General features: G+C 36.2%; 1 protein-coding gene across 1 annotated transcript in view; it reads left to right on the top strand.

Moving 5' to 3' along the window:
• The window catches only part of STXBP5 (syntaxin binding protein 5), a 153155-nt gene that overhangs the window by 20165 nt on the left and 114475 nt on the right, over positions 1 to 18515 (top strand). Inside the window, exons 3-4 of the mRNA XM_081094310.1 lie at positions 6536 to 6617; positions 10131 to 10231. Of these exons, the coding sequence (XP_080950436.1) occupies positions 6536 to 6617; positions 10131 to 10231 (183 nt within the window). The remainder of the gene's footprint in view (positions 1 to 6535; positions 6618 to 10130; positions 10232 to 18515) is intronic.

Here is an 18515-nt window from a genome sequence, read left to right as displayed (position 1 = left end):
TGGATCTAGAGAGAGGCTCTTGAGTCACTGTTTGTAGTAGTACTGATAGCATAAGTCAGTTAGATGAATATAGTAATGTAAAGAAGTAAACCCAGTAACAGTGTTCTAATAGTCTGATTTGTACCGTTACTCTTCACTTTAGAAATTCATTAAAGTGAACTAAATTTGTAAAGATACATGGTTTAAAGATCAAATAATTCAGAAGGGATTATGATGAAAAGTAACAACATGTGCCCTGTTGTGCCCATGCCTTCCCCTGCTCCCAAGAGGGAAGGAACCATTTAACTTCCTACTCATGTTGCTGACTCCTGGTCCAGATGGGAGAGGGAATTTGAGGAAAGACAAAACTCTGCCATTGTTTTTTTTTGTTTGTTTTTTAATTCATCAACCTTAGAAATTACTTGTTGATTTCCTGCCTTGATAAATGAGTATTTGATTCATATCTCCCCTCCGAATATAGTTATGTCACTATTTTTACTTTTTCTCTTGGCTGCTTTTGTAACTTGTAACTTCCAAAAACTATTTTAGTTAGTTCTTTATTTCTTGCTCCATCAACTATGCATACTAGCCTGTCACTTTTCCTTTTCCTTTCTCCTTTCCCACTGTCATGTATATTAATGTAAAATTTTTGTTTGATTTTTCTAAAAATTGAAAATGCATTAGGACTTATTTTTTCTATTATCACTCTTTATCATTCCACACCCAAGTAGTATCCTATATGAGTACATTTTCTTCCTTATACAGTTGTCTTCTCTACCCCACTTCCCCCACCCAAACTCACTGGCTGCTTTCATCCCCTGCTTAAATTTCTCAGGCTTCTCAAGGAGAGAGTCACAGTCTCTGGAGTCCTCTTGCTCTCATATACCTGTCCTTCCTCAAATTCCCTCTCCCATCTGGACCAGGGCTGTTTAGCTGTTTATGTCAGCTGCATTGCTACTCTGGACTTTTCCTTCATCTTTTTCTGGGTTGGATTCATTATTTCTAGATCCTATGTCACTGTTTTTTTTGTTTTCTCTTTTGATTTATTGCAGTCTTCATGGCTTCCTAAGAAGTGATAAGATGCCTGAAGCCTTGAATGTCTAAAAGTCCTTCTATTATTAAACTTTTTTAGTGGTTTGATTGAATATACAGTTGTAAATTGAATACTGCTTTACCTCAGCTCTGAGGGCATTGCTTTATTCTCTTTGATCATCCTTATTTTGCTAGTGACCTCTTGTTTGTTTTGTTCCTGGTAGTCTATGAGGTCTTCTTTTTAAGTGTTCATGTAATGAGATTTTAGAATGCTGAATTTTAGCTGTGGGTCTTACTTCATTTATCATTCTGGGTACTTCCATCTGAAGACTCATAGTCTTTCTTTTTTTTTTAAATCCTATTGTTGAGAGTATTACAGATGTCCCCCATTTTTCACCCCATTGCCCTCCTCCACCCAGTTTCTGCCCTGTCCTAGGTCTTCACCACCCTATAGTTTGTGTCCATTGGTAATGCATATCTATACTAATAAAAGGGTATATGCTAATTAGACTGGACATCTTCTGGACATCCTTCTGGACAAAGCCATGGTGGCAGGGGCCGAGGCAGAGGCGGTTAGGGGCGATCAGGCCGGCAAGGGGGAGCAGTTAGGGGGTGATCAGGCTGGCAGGCAGAGGCAGTTAGGGGTGAACAGGTCGGCAGGCAGAAGCGGTTAGGGGCAATCAGGCAGGCAGGGGAGTAGTGAGTGGGCGAACAGGCAGGCAGGCAGGCGAGCGGTTAGGAGCCAATGATCCCGGATTGCGAGCGGGATGTCTGACTGCGGGTTTAGGCCCGGTCCTGCAGGAATTGGGCCTAAATTGGCAGTTAGACATCCCCCGAGAGGTCCTGGATTAGAGAGAGTACAGACTGGGCTGAGGGACCCCCCCTCCCCCGCATGAATTTCGTGCACCGGGCCTCTAGTCTATATAATAAAAGCCCAGCGACCATTACGGCGGAATGACCAGAATGACCAGTCACTAGGATGCACACTGAGCACCAGGGGGCAGACACTCAACGCAGGAGCTGCCTGGTGGTCAGTGTGTTCCCATAGCGGGCGTGCTGCTCAGCTAGAAGCCGGGCTCACTGCTGGCAAGTGCAGCAGCAGTGGCGGGAGCCTCTTCCACCTCCATAGCAACTCTAAGGTGCGGCGAGCCAAGTGGTAAGGAACGAGCAGGCGGGTGGTAAGGAGCGGCAAGCCAAGCAGTAAGGAGCGAGCAGGTGGGTGGTTAGGAGCGAGGAGTCCCGGATTGCGAGTGGGATGTCTGACTGCCGGTTTAGGCTCGATTGGGCCTAAACCGGCAGATGGGCATCCCCCGAGTGTCTCAGATTGTGACAGGGCACAGGCCAGGCTGAGGGACCCCCTCCTCCTGCACAGATTTCGTGCATCGGGCCTCTAGTATACATGTAAGTTCTTTGGTTAATCTCTTCCCACTCCCTCTCCCCATTTCCCTGTGAGTTTTGTCAGTCAATCTTTTCCATGTTTCTATACCTCTGATTCTGTTTTATGCATCAGTTTATTTTGTTCATTAGATTCCTTGTTCATTTATTTTGATTTTTAGATTCAATTGTTGATAGATACGTATTTATTGCCATTTTTGTGTTCATATTTTTTATCTTTTTTTTCTCCTCCTTCTCCTGCACCTACTTATCTGTCCTGCATAACTTCTTCTAATTATTCTTGATTGCTAGTTTCATTATCTTATTTTTCCCCCTTAAATACTTGTTTTCTCTGTGTTGCTTACTTAGAGGATCCTGTTTAAATTCAAAGACTTGCATTCAGAGACTTCACTCCTAATCTGTTTTATCCTTGCCTTCTTCAGCTCCTCTTCAGAAGCTACGGTGGTGATTGTCTGGACAAAAACCATGGGTGTTAGTTGTGTAGGAAATATCTGGCATATGTCGTGGGTCAGATAAATTAATTACTTCAGAGACAAAATTGGCTAGTAGGAATCGGTAGATATCATAGCTCTTGCAGGTTTAGCAGTAGAAAAATTCAGAGTAAAGGTACCTAAGAAAGATTGCACCATTTTTGAAAGAATGCATTATTGGAGTTCAGAATTAGAAAGTAAGATACAATGACAGCAAGAAATATTCAGTGTACCCTTACAATTTTGGCTTTGCCTTGTAATTGATTCATGCATATATAAAAGAACAGACATCAGAATAATAAATGAATATTTCTTCATTTAGCAAATACCTTTGCACAATTGCTGAATGTGTAATCTTTCCTTTTGGATTTTATTTTAATTTCTGATAATTTGTATTCTCATTTAATTGTGAACATGGCCACAATAAATGGGAATAACTTACCAAGCTAAGTTTTATTAGTGTTTGATCATCCTATATAATAAAAGCCTAATATTCAAATCGACTGAACAGCAGAATGACTGGTCGCTATGATGCATACTGACCACCAGGGGGCAGACACTCAACGCAGGAGCTGCCCCCAGCCTGCAGGCCCCAGGCCAGCCATGGCGGGTGCCAGCAGGGTCCCTCCAATTGCCCCGCCGGTTGCCCCACAGATCAGCCCTGATCGCCAGCCAGGCCTAGGGACCCTACACGTGCACTAATTTCATGCACTGAGCCTCTAGTTTTCTAATAAAACTGTTAACTCTCAGTAAAGACAGTATCAGAAAGAATCATATATGCAAGAAACAGTAATCGTAGGTATGAAAGTATATGAAAATTTGCATCTATGATATACTGTTTTGTAATCTAATATATTCAGAGTTGTTATTTTCTTACATTATGATATATCCATTGTATGGTAATGTTAGTTTTTGTTAAAGTAGTGAATTTGAACAACTGTAAACCTACAGTTGCCCTACCCTGTATGTGTAATAACTACCTTTCAGAGTTACTCTCAGGATTAAGTACAATTATGTATTTAAGACAGTGTCTGACACTTAGTAGATATTCAGTAAGTAGTTCTTATATTAAGAAAATACATCATCTTAGTAGAAATAAAAGACTCTATTAATATTAATGTCATAAAAAAAGTACAGTTTTGTCTGGAATAATGCCATACATAGAGTAAGAATAAAACTTTTCTTGACCGTCAATTTAACTGAATTTCTGGGTTTTACAGACACTTTTCATTCTCTGAATAAAATGTTGATTGATGCCCATAACATACTGAAGTTTTAAGAATGGTAGGCTATTTCCCAGGAGGCCCATAATAGTACAGTTGTTTGCTTATTCTTTATTTACCAATAATTAGTTTTGTGTATTTCCAAATCTGTTTGTGTTTAGTATATTTGATATAACCAAGTAATTCACTTTCATACTATATAAGTTGATGAAATATGAATGTAAAATGAGAGTTTCAATATATAAAAATCTCCAATGAATACTTTGGAAAAAAACTTCACGAAAGTCAGTCACCTAAAATTTCCTCTCTGATGCTATGTGGATAAAATAACAGTAGACAGCTGGAAAAGAAATAATAAGACTACATGAATGCTGTACTTAGATTGCATTGCCAATATCTTTAAAGTTCCATTTAAAAAACTAAATACAAATCTTATACCAGGTTAGTAATAGTTAATGTTTTTTATTCAAGAAAACCAGTTCTGGCCTGTCCTGCATGGCTCAGTGGTTGAGCATTGACCTAGGAACCAAGAGGTCTTGATTCGATTCCCAGTAAGGGCACATGTCCAGACTGCAGGCTTGATCCCCAGTGTGGGACATGCAGGAGGCAGCTGATCGATAATTCTCTCTTATCATTGATGTTTCTCCCCCCCCCCCCTCTGAAATCAGTACAAAATATATTAAAAACACACACACACAAAACCCCCAGTTCTGAATTCTAGTTTATTAACTAAGACACACTTAAAGAAAATGTCTTTAGCTAATATAAGATTACGTTTTATGTAAAAATAATATGTAAGGTAAGTAGAATTTTTATGATTCTCCACAGTGGCTCACATTTTTTATGAACTTAGTTATCAGTCCTGATTTGGTAATATAAGAGAAGCTTTACACCTATTCATATAAAATGGGTATTAAAGAGTATGGTAATTGGTACCAGAAAGAATAATTTATCTGGGAAGATTTGAATTAGACTCACTTTACTGACCAAAAGGGCAAGGTCTTTGCTGTCATCTGAGGAAAGAAATGGATGAACAGAGATGAAGACATTTCTTTCCTTGGCCTACTAGGTACCACCAAGTAGGTAGCACTTTGTAGACTAGTTTTCTATAGTCGCGTTTGGGCAATTGGTATAGCAAAAATACTACTGTTGATGATGACAGTAATAATTTCAAGGTGTTAAAGAGTAGGGTACTATTGGCTAAACAGGCTCAATTAGTCTATTTATAAAATAATAAAAGTTAATTGTTAGTAATAAAATGCAGAAAAGTCCATTGAATGTAAATGTTACCTAGAAATATTTTTAGAAGTCAAAAGTAAAAAATGGATAGAAAATGAGAATTGTTGCACTTATTTCTAATTAAGAAGAACCCTAGGACATGTGTCAATGGAATGTATAAATAGTCTATACACCTGAATGTGAATTTGTATAAAGAATGCTGTAATTTTATTAAATCCTATCAAATTTTATTTTTAGATTTGCCTTTTTATGTCCTATTAATATTTATTTAGTAGTAAAAAGTAGATTAGTATAGCAGCATATTAAAATGTCTACCTTCTTATTGCAAGGTTATGAAGGTTAAAAGCATAAAACAATGTTTGGCATGTAGTACATTCTGTAAGTGTTTGGGATTTTTGTTTTGTTCTTTACACAGCATACCTTATTAATGAAGAGTGTAGACTGGAGCCAGAGTACTTATTCAGATTCCACCTCTGCTACTTTCTAGTTGTGTGACTTGGGGCAAGTTACTTAATTTCTCTGTGCTTCAGTTTCTTATCTGTTTATATGGGGTGAGACTATATATAAAGTATATAACTTGTTTAATATAATGCCTGACACAAAAATGCTGTGTGTTTGCAGTTATTATATGCAAACTCATAGAAGTTTGCATTTTAATCTATATTCAAGCCTGTTGTAAAAATTGATACATTTATTAATGATATAATATCATGGCACAATTACAAACATAGTTATGTGGTTCTTCATTATATTTTTAGTGTAAACTATTTTAAAATGACATTACAGGAATGAACAATGCCTGTAAAAAGATTATTTACGAGCAATATTCCAAAATGACATTCGTCTGCTTTTCAGATTTGTTTGCTAACTTAGGCAAAATTGGAAGCTCTATCTTTATTCCTCTTTTTAAGTGAAAGAAAAAACTTGGGCCAGAGTATATATTGTCTTGGTTCTGTATATTGCTGCGTTTTTTTAGTACTGTTATTTCTTTTAGACCTGTAATCATTGAGCATTCTGATTTTTAGCAGAAACTACCTGATTAGGTTGCATAGTAAACCTAACACTAAATCTCGACCTCGGTAACTAGCGTGTATTGAATATCAGGTCATTGGAATATTTATGAGTCTATTATATAATTTACCAATTTCTATAAAAAGCCCACACACAGCATAAACTCCTTAATGGAATTAATGACAGCTTTGGTCGTCCAGGAGTAGAATGTTATTGCCAGCATGACAGTGGAGCTGCAGTCATCCAGCTCCAGTTCCTGATTAATGAGGTTAGTGAGTTGCTTTAATCTCTCCTACTTATGTACAAAATAGGGCCACATCTTGTCTTTCAGATTTCTTCATTGATATTGACATATGTGAACAAAAACTAATTTCTTATAGGTTAAAGATAATAGTAATTCACTGTAAGACAGGGGTGGGGAACCTTTTTTCTGCCAAGGGCCATTTGGATATGTATAACGTCATTCACATGCCATACAAAATTATCAACTTAAAAATTAGCCTGCTATATTTGGTCAAACATTTAATTAACTCACCCTAATGCTTTGGGAGGGCCAGACCAAATGATTTCATGGGCCTTAATACGGCCTACAGGCCGGACGTCCTCCACTCCTGTGTTAAGGCATCTTTGTGGATAGTTACATAAATAATGTAAGATGTTTCTCAAAACAGTGTTGCAAATAGAAAGGTATAAAGTAAATCATTTTGGTACAGGGTGCTGCATTTAAATTTTATTTTAGTGATATTGAAAGTTATAGAACATATAAAAATCTATATTGAAATATTTTTTAAAGATGGTAGCTTATTAGAAATAACAAAATGTACTTCTTGAATGAGTTGTTTTACAATACAACTAGAAGACCAAAATACATTAGAAACTGGATATTGTCCAAAGTTCTTGTGTCACTTATTGGTTGAAGTAATTGGTGATATCTTTCTTTTTGATTGACTTTGAAGTTTAGAAGGAGCTAGAGAAACCAAACCCCATTTTATCAGCAGAGTAAACAATGTGTTCGCAGGTTTTAATGTTTGCTGGACTCTGAGAATAGATATTTTTTGGAAGTAGGGACAGGCAGAAAAAGCTGGTCATAAGAGGAAGAAAGAGAAATTACTCCAGAAGGCTCTGCTATCTTTAGATAGAAGGATAATTTGTGAACATTATTTTTGCCCCTAAATTCTTATGAGAATTTAGAGAGAACTATGTATGAGATAAAAAAAAATTACTCGGTACCTCTGGCTTTTGATAAATGTTTTTGTTCATATCAGAGGATTTAAAAAGGCACGATGGGTGCAAAGATCTAAAGGTGACAATAGAAAACAGCAAAATTATGATCCAAATAATATGCAAATGTGTAGGTTTTTCAGGGTCAAAGGAAGCATGTTTTTGCTTGTTTGTCTTAAACTTCAGGGTTCTGCATAGATCAGCATTATAAAGTGTTTTAAATAATCACAATATAGAAAGTTGTCGAACCCATATTCTTTTTGAGGACCCAGATTACTTTTTCTTTTTAAAATTTTTCTTATCTATAATAAAAGCATAATATGCTAATTAGACCGGATGTCCTTCCAGACAACCTTCGGACGAAGCTGGGTCTGCAAAGGAAGCCTGGGTCCTGGGTGCCAGAGGGAAGCCGGTGCTGGCAGCCGGGGGTGGGGTGGGGGGGGGGTGGGGGGAAAGGAAGGCCTACTCTTGCATGGATTTTGTGCATCGGGCCTCTAGTTTTGAAATAATTAGGCTGGTTTTGATTTAAAATAGAGAGGCTCTGTGCACCTCCCGCTTCCCTCATAGTAACATTTTATATAACAGTAGTATAATATGAAGCCAAAAAGTGACATAAGAACAGTACTATTGAGATTACAGAAGACCTTTAGATTTCATCACCAGTTTATCCATGCACTTGGGGTGTGTGTGAGTGTGTGTGTGTGTGTGTGTGTGTGTGTGTGTGTGTGTGTGGTTTCCTGCAGTTTTAACACAAAAATAGACTCATGTAATGACCACTATTGACAAGATACAGATCACTTTCACCACTGTAAAGGAATGTCCTCAGGTTCCTCCTTTATAATCACACTCCCTCCCCTCCTGCTCACAGTCCCTGATTCCTGGCAACTTCTCACCTATTTTCCACCTTTACACTTGTGTTAAGATTATTTGATTATATTTTAAAGCAGTACTGTGAGCCAATCTAAGTAACATTGTAAATTGATTACCTATACACATAAATTTTAGAAACCTTAAGTAGTTTATGCTATCATTATTCATATTAAAAGATTCTTTCCTCATCATTAGGATTTATCACAGTTCTGTGATATGACTATTTTGTTTTAGTTTATATGCTTAAATGCTATCTTTAAGTACTTAAAATGACATTGTTTTAAAAAATGCTTAGTAAAACATGAATATTTAATGAGTATGGCTATGGAATTCTGACAATTGGGACTAGCTATTTGCTTTCAGTTTGGAAAAATTATAGATAAAGGAGCCACAATAGGAGGAGGTCAGCTGTTATTGCCGTTTTGACTCTACATCTTCCCTTCTTCCTTGAGATTTTAAGATGGGACTAACATCTTGAGAAAGAAGATGACATAGTCTTAAACTACAGTGGAAATAAGAATGAAGAATACAAATATTTGATACTTTGCATCCTTTGAGTTTTTCTGCTTCATAGTGATATAGATAAGGGGATGCTTTCTGGTGAAACTGAGAGTATGTGGACTGTACTTATTTCTGCTTTCCAACAGTCATTGTAGCACTAGGAGTTACACAACTGAGTAGCCCTCTTAAATTCCAAATGTGGAAAAGGATTTGGAGAGATCACTTAATGTAAAGTTTGTCTTCAGAGCTATTTTAATTATCTTAGATAAATGAGAAACTTTTCTTATTTTAAAAAGATTTTAAAATTTCTCATAATTTGGAATTACAAATCTTTTTTGAAATTAATATAATTAATATAAATTCTTCATGTTGCATCTTTTGCCTTATTCTCTCACTGTAGAAGAGTATCTTACTCTTTTGAGAAAAAACATATGTCTTAATTAATTAGTCTTAGTCTAGAGACTGAAGTCTATTCACATATCAGAATCACTTCTGGAAATTTTTAAGAAAACTACACCTGCATAGGTATTTGCTCTGAAAATTCTGATTTGTCAGATCTGGGATGAGACTGATTGCCCTGAATGATCTTCATATAATGCCATTGAATTTTTTCTCCATACTTAATAGTATTTAATAGTACCAGATGTTTCAACTTTCTAAATTAGTTCCTTTTTTTTCAACCCTTTGGACATTGAAATTACAGTGTGCTGAATGCAATCTTTATTTTCCTTATTCTAGTAGTAGAATTATGATCTAGGCATAGCACATTTATAGGATTTGTCTTAAGCCAAATAAAACTGGAAGGTTACCTCATATCATATTTTGCTCTTTTAGTTAAGGAGATATGTATAGTAGTGACAAAGTAATTATATATAGTCTGGCCTCTAATTTTACATAGCTAGTAATGAACCATAATATCCAAATAGATCCTGTTATACTTTTAGTTTAAGATAATAAGTTATACTTTATTGAAGAAGTTAAAACTTCTTTTACACATATTGTGTGCATAAGTACACAACACAGTTTTGCACCTGCTGTTTAGAATTTGGGTGAGGCAAATGTTTGTCAGAACTAAATCTATTTGCAGAAAGTTTAGAAATTTGGGAAGGATATTTTTTGGCAGCTCCTTAGTACCTTTAATATTTGTAAATTGTGTTCTATTTAAAATATATTACACTTTATTTTTAAGGGAGCTCTTGTGAGTGCCTTGGCTGATGATACCTTACATTTATGGAATTTACGTCAAAAGAGACCTGCCATACTCCATTCACTTAAGTTTTGTAGAGAAAGGTAAGAATCTCTGTTTTCCTTTGTATAGGATATTTGCTATTTTCTTTGAATTTCATTCTTTGATTTTATTTTTCTGTGATGGACTTTACGCACAATCTAAAAAATAATTAAAAACTTCAGAGGATATCCAGTGACAAGAAGTTGTTTTTTCCCTTTTCAGACCCATCTTCCTCTCCAGAGGCAACCACACACATTTCTTTCGGGTTCTTTTAGAAATACTGGCAGTCTGTTTATAAAAGCTGAGATCTCTGTGCAGCTTCTGTTTTTGCATAAGAGGGAAGACATTGTATATTTTTTCTGTAGCCTTATCTGATAGATTGTTTCATATTGACACATTTAAATCTCCCTTAGTCATTTTGTAACTGCATGATACTCCATTGTATGGAAGTACCATAAGTTATTCAGTCAATCTTTGTTATTAGTGGATTTATATCATTTTCTGTCTGCTATTCATTTTGCTGTGTTATAATATTGTTACATGTGAGTATTTATCCACATATATGAATATATCTATGAGATACGTGTAGAGTGGAACAACTTGATCACAGAAATCTCTCATATGACTTGTGTGTTTGTGCTTTGACTTGAATGTAGCTTATTATGCCAATTGCCAGGTTTATCTCTCTCTTTTTTTTTAGGTTTATCTCTTATTAGGGATTTATTTGTTATACAATTTAAACCATAAGAAATAATTTGCCAGTAGTAGTAGCTACATCATCTCAATCCTCTGCAACCTTGGAGGCATGGCCTTTACTGCCCCATCCCCTGTTATAGATTGAATTGTGTCCCCCAAAAGATGTATTGAATTCTGAACCTCCAGAATGGAATCTTTCTTGGAAATAGGGTCTTTGTGGGTATAAGCAAGTTAATATGAAGTTATTAAGGTGGGCCTTATCTAATATGAGTGGTGGCCTTATAAGAAGAGAAGAGAGACAGACACACAGGGAGAACACTGCAGCATGACAGAGATAGGATTGAAGTGATGTATCTACAAGCCAAGGCAATACCAGAAGCTAGGAGAGAAGCATGGAACACATTCTCTCTCAGCCTTCAAAGCAAGCATGACCTGCTGACATCTTGATTTCTGGTGGCTAGCCTCTGGAACTCGAAGAGAACAAATTTCTATTGTTTTAAGCCACTTAATTTGTGGTAATTTAATATAGTATCCCTAGGAAACTAATATGATCTCCTTCCTTTTTGCTTGATATTGGGGAACCTTGTTATTATGCACTTTGGGTTTATTTCTGTAAAGAAGAGATTGTTTATGTCGAAATTTAGAGTTTGGCAAGCAAATTCTTTCTGGTAATTGCCTTATTAGATCATGTTTCATTTGGCTACTACTTTATTTTTCCCTTTAAAGGAAGTTATTTGGGAGGAAGTCATGGGGTTATAAGCAACTACAACTATCTGCTAGTCTTTTTTCTGTTACCTTGAGTTAGAATGTTAAATTTTTGCATAACAGTTTTTAAATAACAATATATGAAGCATTTGAAGGCTGAAGACTTAATTATATATATGGGCTTTCTCATTTAAATCCCACCACTATTCTCTAATAATTATATCTTTTAATTATGTAATTCCTTATTGATTATACAGCACTTTCACATAAATTATTTATTCTCAGAGGTCCAGAAAAATTTCTTTGTGCAATTTCAGAGAATATATTTTTTTCACCATAAATATGTTAGACACCTGAACATCTGAGTCTATATTGAAATTAATATACTCATTTTAAAGATAAATATTTTTACTTTATTCTAACCCTGATTTACAGTTCATTTATAGTACTCTGATTCACAGCTCTTTTATTTGATAATAGATATAACTATTTTATTATATAATAAAATGAGCATGCAAGCACCATGTACTTATGATTATGAAAATACAGTATTACATGGAATACATTAGTAATCAAAATTACATCCTAATTAATGAAGCATTAATGTCCAAAGTCCTCTTAAGAACAAAACTGTTTGGCAAGCGGAGCACTTCATTCAGATACCTATACAACATTGGGAGATTTGGTGCCTACTAGTATAAGGCACTTCAGGAACTGACTGCTTCCCTGGCATCAGATTTTCTAAGTAGCATAAATAAGTTAATGTAGGAACAGAAACTAATTTAATCCATTATACTCATTATAATACTACCTAAATATTGTACTTTGCATATGTATGAAGCTTATAATTTGCACAGTGCACATGAATAGAGCATAGCTGTAAAAGAGTATTTGGCTAGATACCAATCCTTAGAAAATGTATACAGGTCTTCCCAAGATTTTGAATTAATTCACTGCACATACTTCTGTGCAAGAAAAAAATTAATCATAATATTGAAACAAATCAAAGACCTAGAATTACAGTTTTTGTGCTAATTGAGTCACATCAGCAAAATATTTTTCCTTGAAAGCAGCGTAATGAAAAGTGTACAAGCATTAGACATGAGAGCAATTTGGTGGGATGAGATTCAAGTCTGGAACACAGGAATAGAATGGTTTCCAGGCCTGGTAGGAAGGTAGATAGAGGGATCTATTTTTCAGGACCTAATTCTAACCTACAAAGATAATTTGTTGGTGATATGGAAATGATGGGTCACCTTGGGAATTCTAGGTATAGAGAACCATGCACTGAGACAAAATTTAGGAAGAAAAAAAATCTGTGTTTGAGGAAAGACAATTGTGATTTGATGACCTTGATTCTGTAAAAGGAAAGATGATTAGGAAATGTTCGATAACTTCCTAGAAAAAAATTATATATAACAACTAAGCAATTCTGGCAAGGAAATTGGGAGAGACATTGAAAGAGATTAGTCTGGTTGCACAAGGGCCTTAAAATGTACTCGGGTATAAGAGGGTTATATGGAAGGAGGGGTTATATAATCAAAGGTGAATATAAGAGCAATTTAGCTCTGCCTATCAACAGGAGCTAAGTCTTGTGAAAAACACTAAAGACAAAGGAATGAATGGAAACACTTTGTTTTGGGTAGAAAAACTAAGTAGATTAATTTTAAATAGAGGTAGGGCATACAGGGGTGGACAGAAGTAAGTTTAGAATTGTACTACAAATAAATCATATAATAATTAATGATAATACAAGAATAAACTTGCATATACACACAACTGTAAGCCTACTTTTGCCCACTCCTGTATTTTGTTCCTGTAAGTATTAATGCAATGCTGGCTCAGGCAAATTATGTCTTAGACTGCTGAAAGGACTATAAAATCATTGGTTGGCTTAGGAGGAATATAGAATGGAAGCAGTGCTTCACATTTGGAAATGAAAAAAAATTTAGAAGTTAAATTAAGTTCAGTTCACCAAATATGAGATACCTTCTGTGTACCAGGGATTATGGTAGGGGTTGAGATAACAAAGACGAATAAATGCTTAAATAATTTGTTAAAGCAAAGACCCAGACATATAGTAACTATAAACAGTATGGATGGATGCCATTTTAGAAGTTTATGTTAAAAATACATGATAGAATAATTAACCCCATCTTTTTCAACTTTGTATTTTTTAACCCTTTGTGGTTGTTTGTCTACTCTCAGCCACCAAAGCTTTTTTACCTTTCTGGTCGTATGTCTGCTCTCAGCCACCACAGCAAGGAACCGTACGAATCTTAACTCTATTGATTCATGTATCAGTTCATAATTTCTCTGAAAGCTCTTAAGTGTCTAAGCGACCTTGTCATGAACCAAAACATTGCCCCGACAAATCGGAGATATCGAAACTCAATATAAACAAGCGCGGTCGTTCCACACTCGCCATGCAAAACACCGTGGCGAGTCAGTCGCCTTTTGAGAGTGAAGAAATTGACAAGCTTCGGAGATACTTTGCAGAATTTCAAATAAAGCTTTACAAATTACGTTTAACTGTAATTAGGCATTCTCGCTTGTTAAGGTATTTCAAAATAATACTCCAAAATGGCAAAAAGAAAGTTACCGAAAGAAGTGTACTGTGAATCTGAAAGTAACGATGAAGAGTTTTATTTTGGCACCTTGAATACTGACTCTGACGTATAAAGTGATAACGTTTGTAGTGATTCTACTAGTAGTGACGTAGTTCCAAAAAAGAATTAATAAATCTTGTTTATTATTCATAATCTTGCATGTTATGTATCACTGCTCTTTCAATGGAAATTAATTCTGACCAGTACGACACCCATGTCCACATTTAATACGACCGCAAAGGGTTAATATCCTGGCTTCTTTTAAAAAAGACAGTAGTCATCAGGAAAATGCAAACTACTAGGTACACTAACATCCATCAGAATGGCAAAAATGTTGGCTTGAATGTGACACCACTGTAACTTTTCATAAGCTACTAGTGGAAGTTTTAAGCATTACAATCACTTTGGAAAAATTTTTGGTAGCGTTTACATATATCATTATAACTCAACACATCTATTCCTAACTATGTATGTGTGGTAGGCAGAATTCTAAAATGGGTCCCAAAATTTCTGCTTTTGGTTATTCAAATAAACACTAGTCTAAAGACATTTTGTAGATTAACTGAGGTCCGTATTAGTTGACTTTAAGATTAGGATATTGTCCTTAGTGGGCCTGACTTAATCAATTATGCCTTTAAAAGGTCCTGCTCTCTTCATGACAAAGATTCAGAACATGAGAGGGATTCATAGCAAGGGAAATTCAGTCTTACAATCTCAAGAAACTGAATTTGATTAGAAGCCTAGATAAGTTTGAGAGCTGTTCTTTCCCAGATCTTCAAGGCTGGTTAATAACCTGGATTTCAGCCTTTTAAGACCCTGAGTACAGAACCCAGTCATGCAGTGCTTGAACTTCTGACCTACAGAAACTGAGATCGAAAGGGGGTGTTGTCCTAAGCTCTTAAGTTATTGGTAATTTGTTATTCAGCAGTAAAAAATATCAATCTGGGTACAGATTTTGGTACCCAGAAGTGGGATGCTGCTGTATGGAATACCTGAAAATGTGGAAATCTCTGCAACCAGGTCATGGCTGGAGGTTGGAAGATTTTTGGGGAGCATTACAGAAAAGCCTAAATTGCTCTAAATTTGAACTAGTGTTTGTAGGACACTTGACATGGAGATTGCTGCCAGTGAGAGCTCAGAGGGAGAAAGGAACATGTTTTTGGAAACTGGAGGAATTGGTTCCTTGTTATGTAGCAGCAGAAAGTTTATCAGAAGTATTTCCTGCACAATATGTAAGTGATTAACATATTGAGATTTCCAAGGAGAGGGTTGAAGGTACAATCTGAATTTTTTTTTACTTTATAATAAAACTAGAGGCCCACTGCACGAAATTCATGCATGGGGCTGGGGGAGGGGTGGTTGTCCTCAGCCTGGCCTGCACCCTTTCCAATCTAGGCCCCTTTGGGGGATGTTCGTCTGTCAGTTTAGGCCCGATCCCACAATCCGGGACTACTAGCTCCTAGCTGCTCGCATGCCTGCCGGCCCGATCACCCCTAACTGTCCTCCCCTGCTGGCCTGATCACCCCAAATTGCCCTCCCCTGCCGGCGTGGTTGCCCCCAACTGCCCTCCCCTGCTGGCCTGGTCGCTCCCAACTGCCCACCCCTTCAGGCCTGATTGCCCCCACCTGCCCTCCCCTGCCAGCCTGGTCACACCCAACTGCCCTCCCCTGTAGGCCTGGTCGCCCACAAGTGCCCTCCCCTGTTGGCCTGTTTGCCCCCAACTGCCCTCCCCTGCCGGCCTGATCGCCCACAAATGCCCTCCCCTGCCGGCCATCTTGTGGTGGCCATCTTGTGGCGGCATCACATGTGACGCCACCTATGCTTTTATTATATAGGAATATAGGATGCTAAAAGAGAAAAAATTGAGGGAAGAATTATTAAAGGATCCAAGACTTTTGATAATTTAGGAAATTATCATTCTGATATATCTGGCTAAAAGATTGCTTTGGAAAATGTGGCATAGAGAAAAACATGAGGGTGTGGCTGTACAGTGTTTTACTAAAAATCTAAAGACCAAAAGGTCAGAGTGTTTAGTCACACAAAAGGACTCTTTTAAGAGGTTATGTGTGTGCCTCCACAGATCCTTTCAACCAAACCAGAGAGCCTCTAGGAAGCTTAAGAATATCAACCTTCAGGTCTCTCAATAGGAGCCAACATACAGAAGAGATTATCTCAGAAAGATTTGTGGGTGTGATTTTTGTCTAATAGAGTAAAACCCAGTGAAATTTAAGACTCACAATTTTCTTCAGAAAATTTTATAGCAGAAACATTGCTAGCTAGGGTTGAAAAGAGCCAGAGAGAGAACAAAATGAAAGGAGGCTGCTGCCAGGCGCAGGCTGATAAAAGTCCTCAGCTGCAAGTAAATGCCGCCTTTTATGAAAAAGGAAGGATGATTAAGAGCATGGAGCTGAGAGCCACACAGGACTATTCCCAGGTCTTGAAACCTAATTAAGAAAAATCCAACATTTCCCAATTTGATTTCAAAACCGTTATGGACCAGTGACTTCTTTTTACCTTCCACTTTTCACCATTTTGAACAGGAATTTCCCTTCTCTGTCCGTTATGAGCCTCTGCCCCTGTAATCACCAGGAAACCAACAATCTGTTTCCTGTTACAGCAGATAAGTTTGCATTTTCTATTGCATATAAATAATATGTAAATGGAATCATACAACACATCTTGTTTTTCTGGCTTTTTTTAATCATCCTAAGAATTTGGAAATTCATCAATGTTGTTGCATGCATCAGTAGTGTTTTTTTGTTGTTGTTGTTTTGTTTTTTTACCTGTGAATAGTATTCTAAGTATGTAACACAGTTTGTTCACCCATTTGTTTGTTGATGGACATGGACATTTGGGATTGTTTCCAGTTTTTGGCTATTACAAAGGTGCCATAAATATTTTTATAAGTCTTGTTATAGGCATATGCTTTCCTTTCTTTAAGTAAAGACATAGGAATGGAGTGGGCTGATCATATTGTAGATGTATGTTTAATTTTTTAAGAAACTTCCAGTGACTATAGTTACTAATACTGTATTGCATATATGAAAGTTGCTAAGAGAATAAATCTTCAAAGTACTCATCCCAAGAAAATGTCTAACTGCATGTGTGGTGATGATATTAGCTAGACTTATTGTGGTGATCATTTCACAATATACACATACATAGAATCATTATGTTGTACATTTAAAACTAATATAATGTTATATGGAAATTATAACTGTCTAAATTTATATCTCAAAAATATTCAGTGTTTATGAGATACTAGCCCCACATTCAGTAATATATAAAATATGGATTATGTACCTTTCTAAAATATAGAAAGTTCTGAATTCTGAAACCTAAATAGTTCTAAAGTTTTCAGAGTGGCACTGTGAACTTTCTACTTTGTGAGGTAATAAGGTACTATAAAATTATTTTTCGAGTCAGTAGGCTTTTCTGTGCTCTGTTAAATATACGTAAATCCTTTAGAAAAATGGCTTTATCTTATAAAACATCCAATAGAAAATAGTTAACCTTAAGTATTTATTTAAATGAGCATTACCTATAGAAAATAGTGAGACCGTGAGTTGCACGTACATTTATTTGATAAATGTTTTCACCTAGAAAATTCTCAGGAATGAAATTGTGTGTTAATGGGAACAGCAAAGCTTCTGTATGCTATATCTTGCCTAATACCTAGTCTGAGTATTAACAGTCTAGCAGTCATTATTATCAGTGTGTTATTCTAAGTGCTATTTCATCGAAATTTAAATTGTCTATTTTGAGAGACACAATTAGAATCTGAAAAGATGAGGATTATATGTTTTCATAACATACTACCTTTTTTTTAAAAAGTACTACTAAAAAGACAAGATAGTTTCCATTCTTTGCCTTGAAATCAATGAGCTGATATAGAATATGTTTGAAATTGTTGGTATAATGATAAAATTTAATACATGCATGTAAATTATTATAATTTATCAATGAAGTCCTATCATATAATCAGGACATAGGGGTGATTGTTGAGTTATATTCCAATATCATTGTCTCAGCTTGAGTACAGAGGATCTCTGCCCTTCCAGGGGCTTACAAATTAGTGAAGAGAGTAGACCCTCTCTTATAAGGCAAGCCTGATAGACAAGTGGAAATACTGGGATATCAATTTGAGTGAAGGTGGTATTTGAATTGAAGAAAAACATGGGAAGACCATTTTGCACGGTTCCTGAGAGATACTAGTGTTTAATGACTCCTGAGGAATATAGTAGTACCTGGGGATGATGTGGGTATTTTACTCATAGTTTGTTGCTTAAAGGTTAAACCTGGATGTGCCTAAAGTAACACAGTTAGTGGATGCCGT

This window comes from Myotis nattereri (genome assembly GCF_964212035.1).
Source record: "Myotis nattereri genome assembly, chromosome: 6".
Classification (NCBI taxonomy): Eukaryota; Metazoa; Chordata; class Mammalia; order Chiroptera; family Vespertilionidae; genus Myotis; species Myotis nattereri.
The sequence above is the reverse complement of the archived record's forward strand: the minus strand, read 5'-3'. Positions and strand labels throughout refer to the sequence as shown.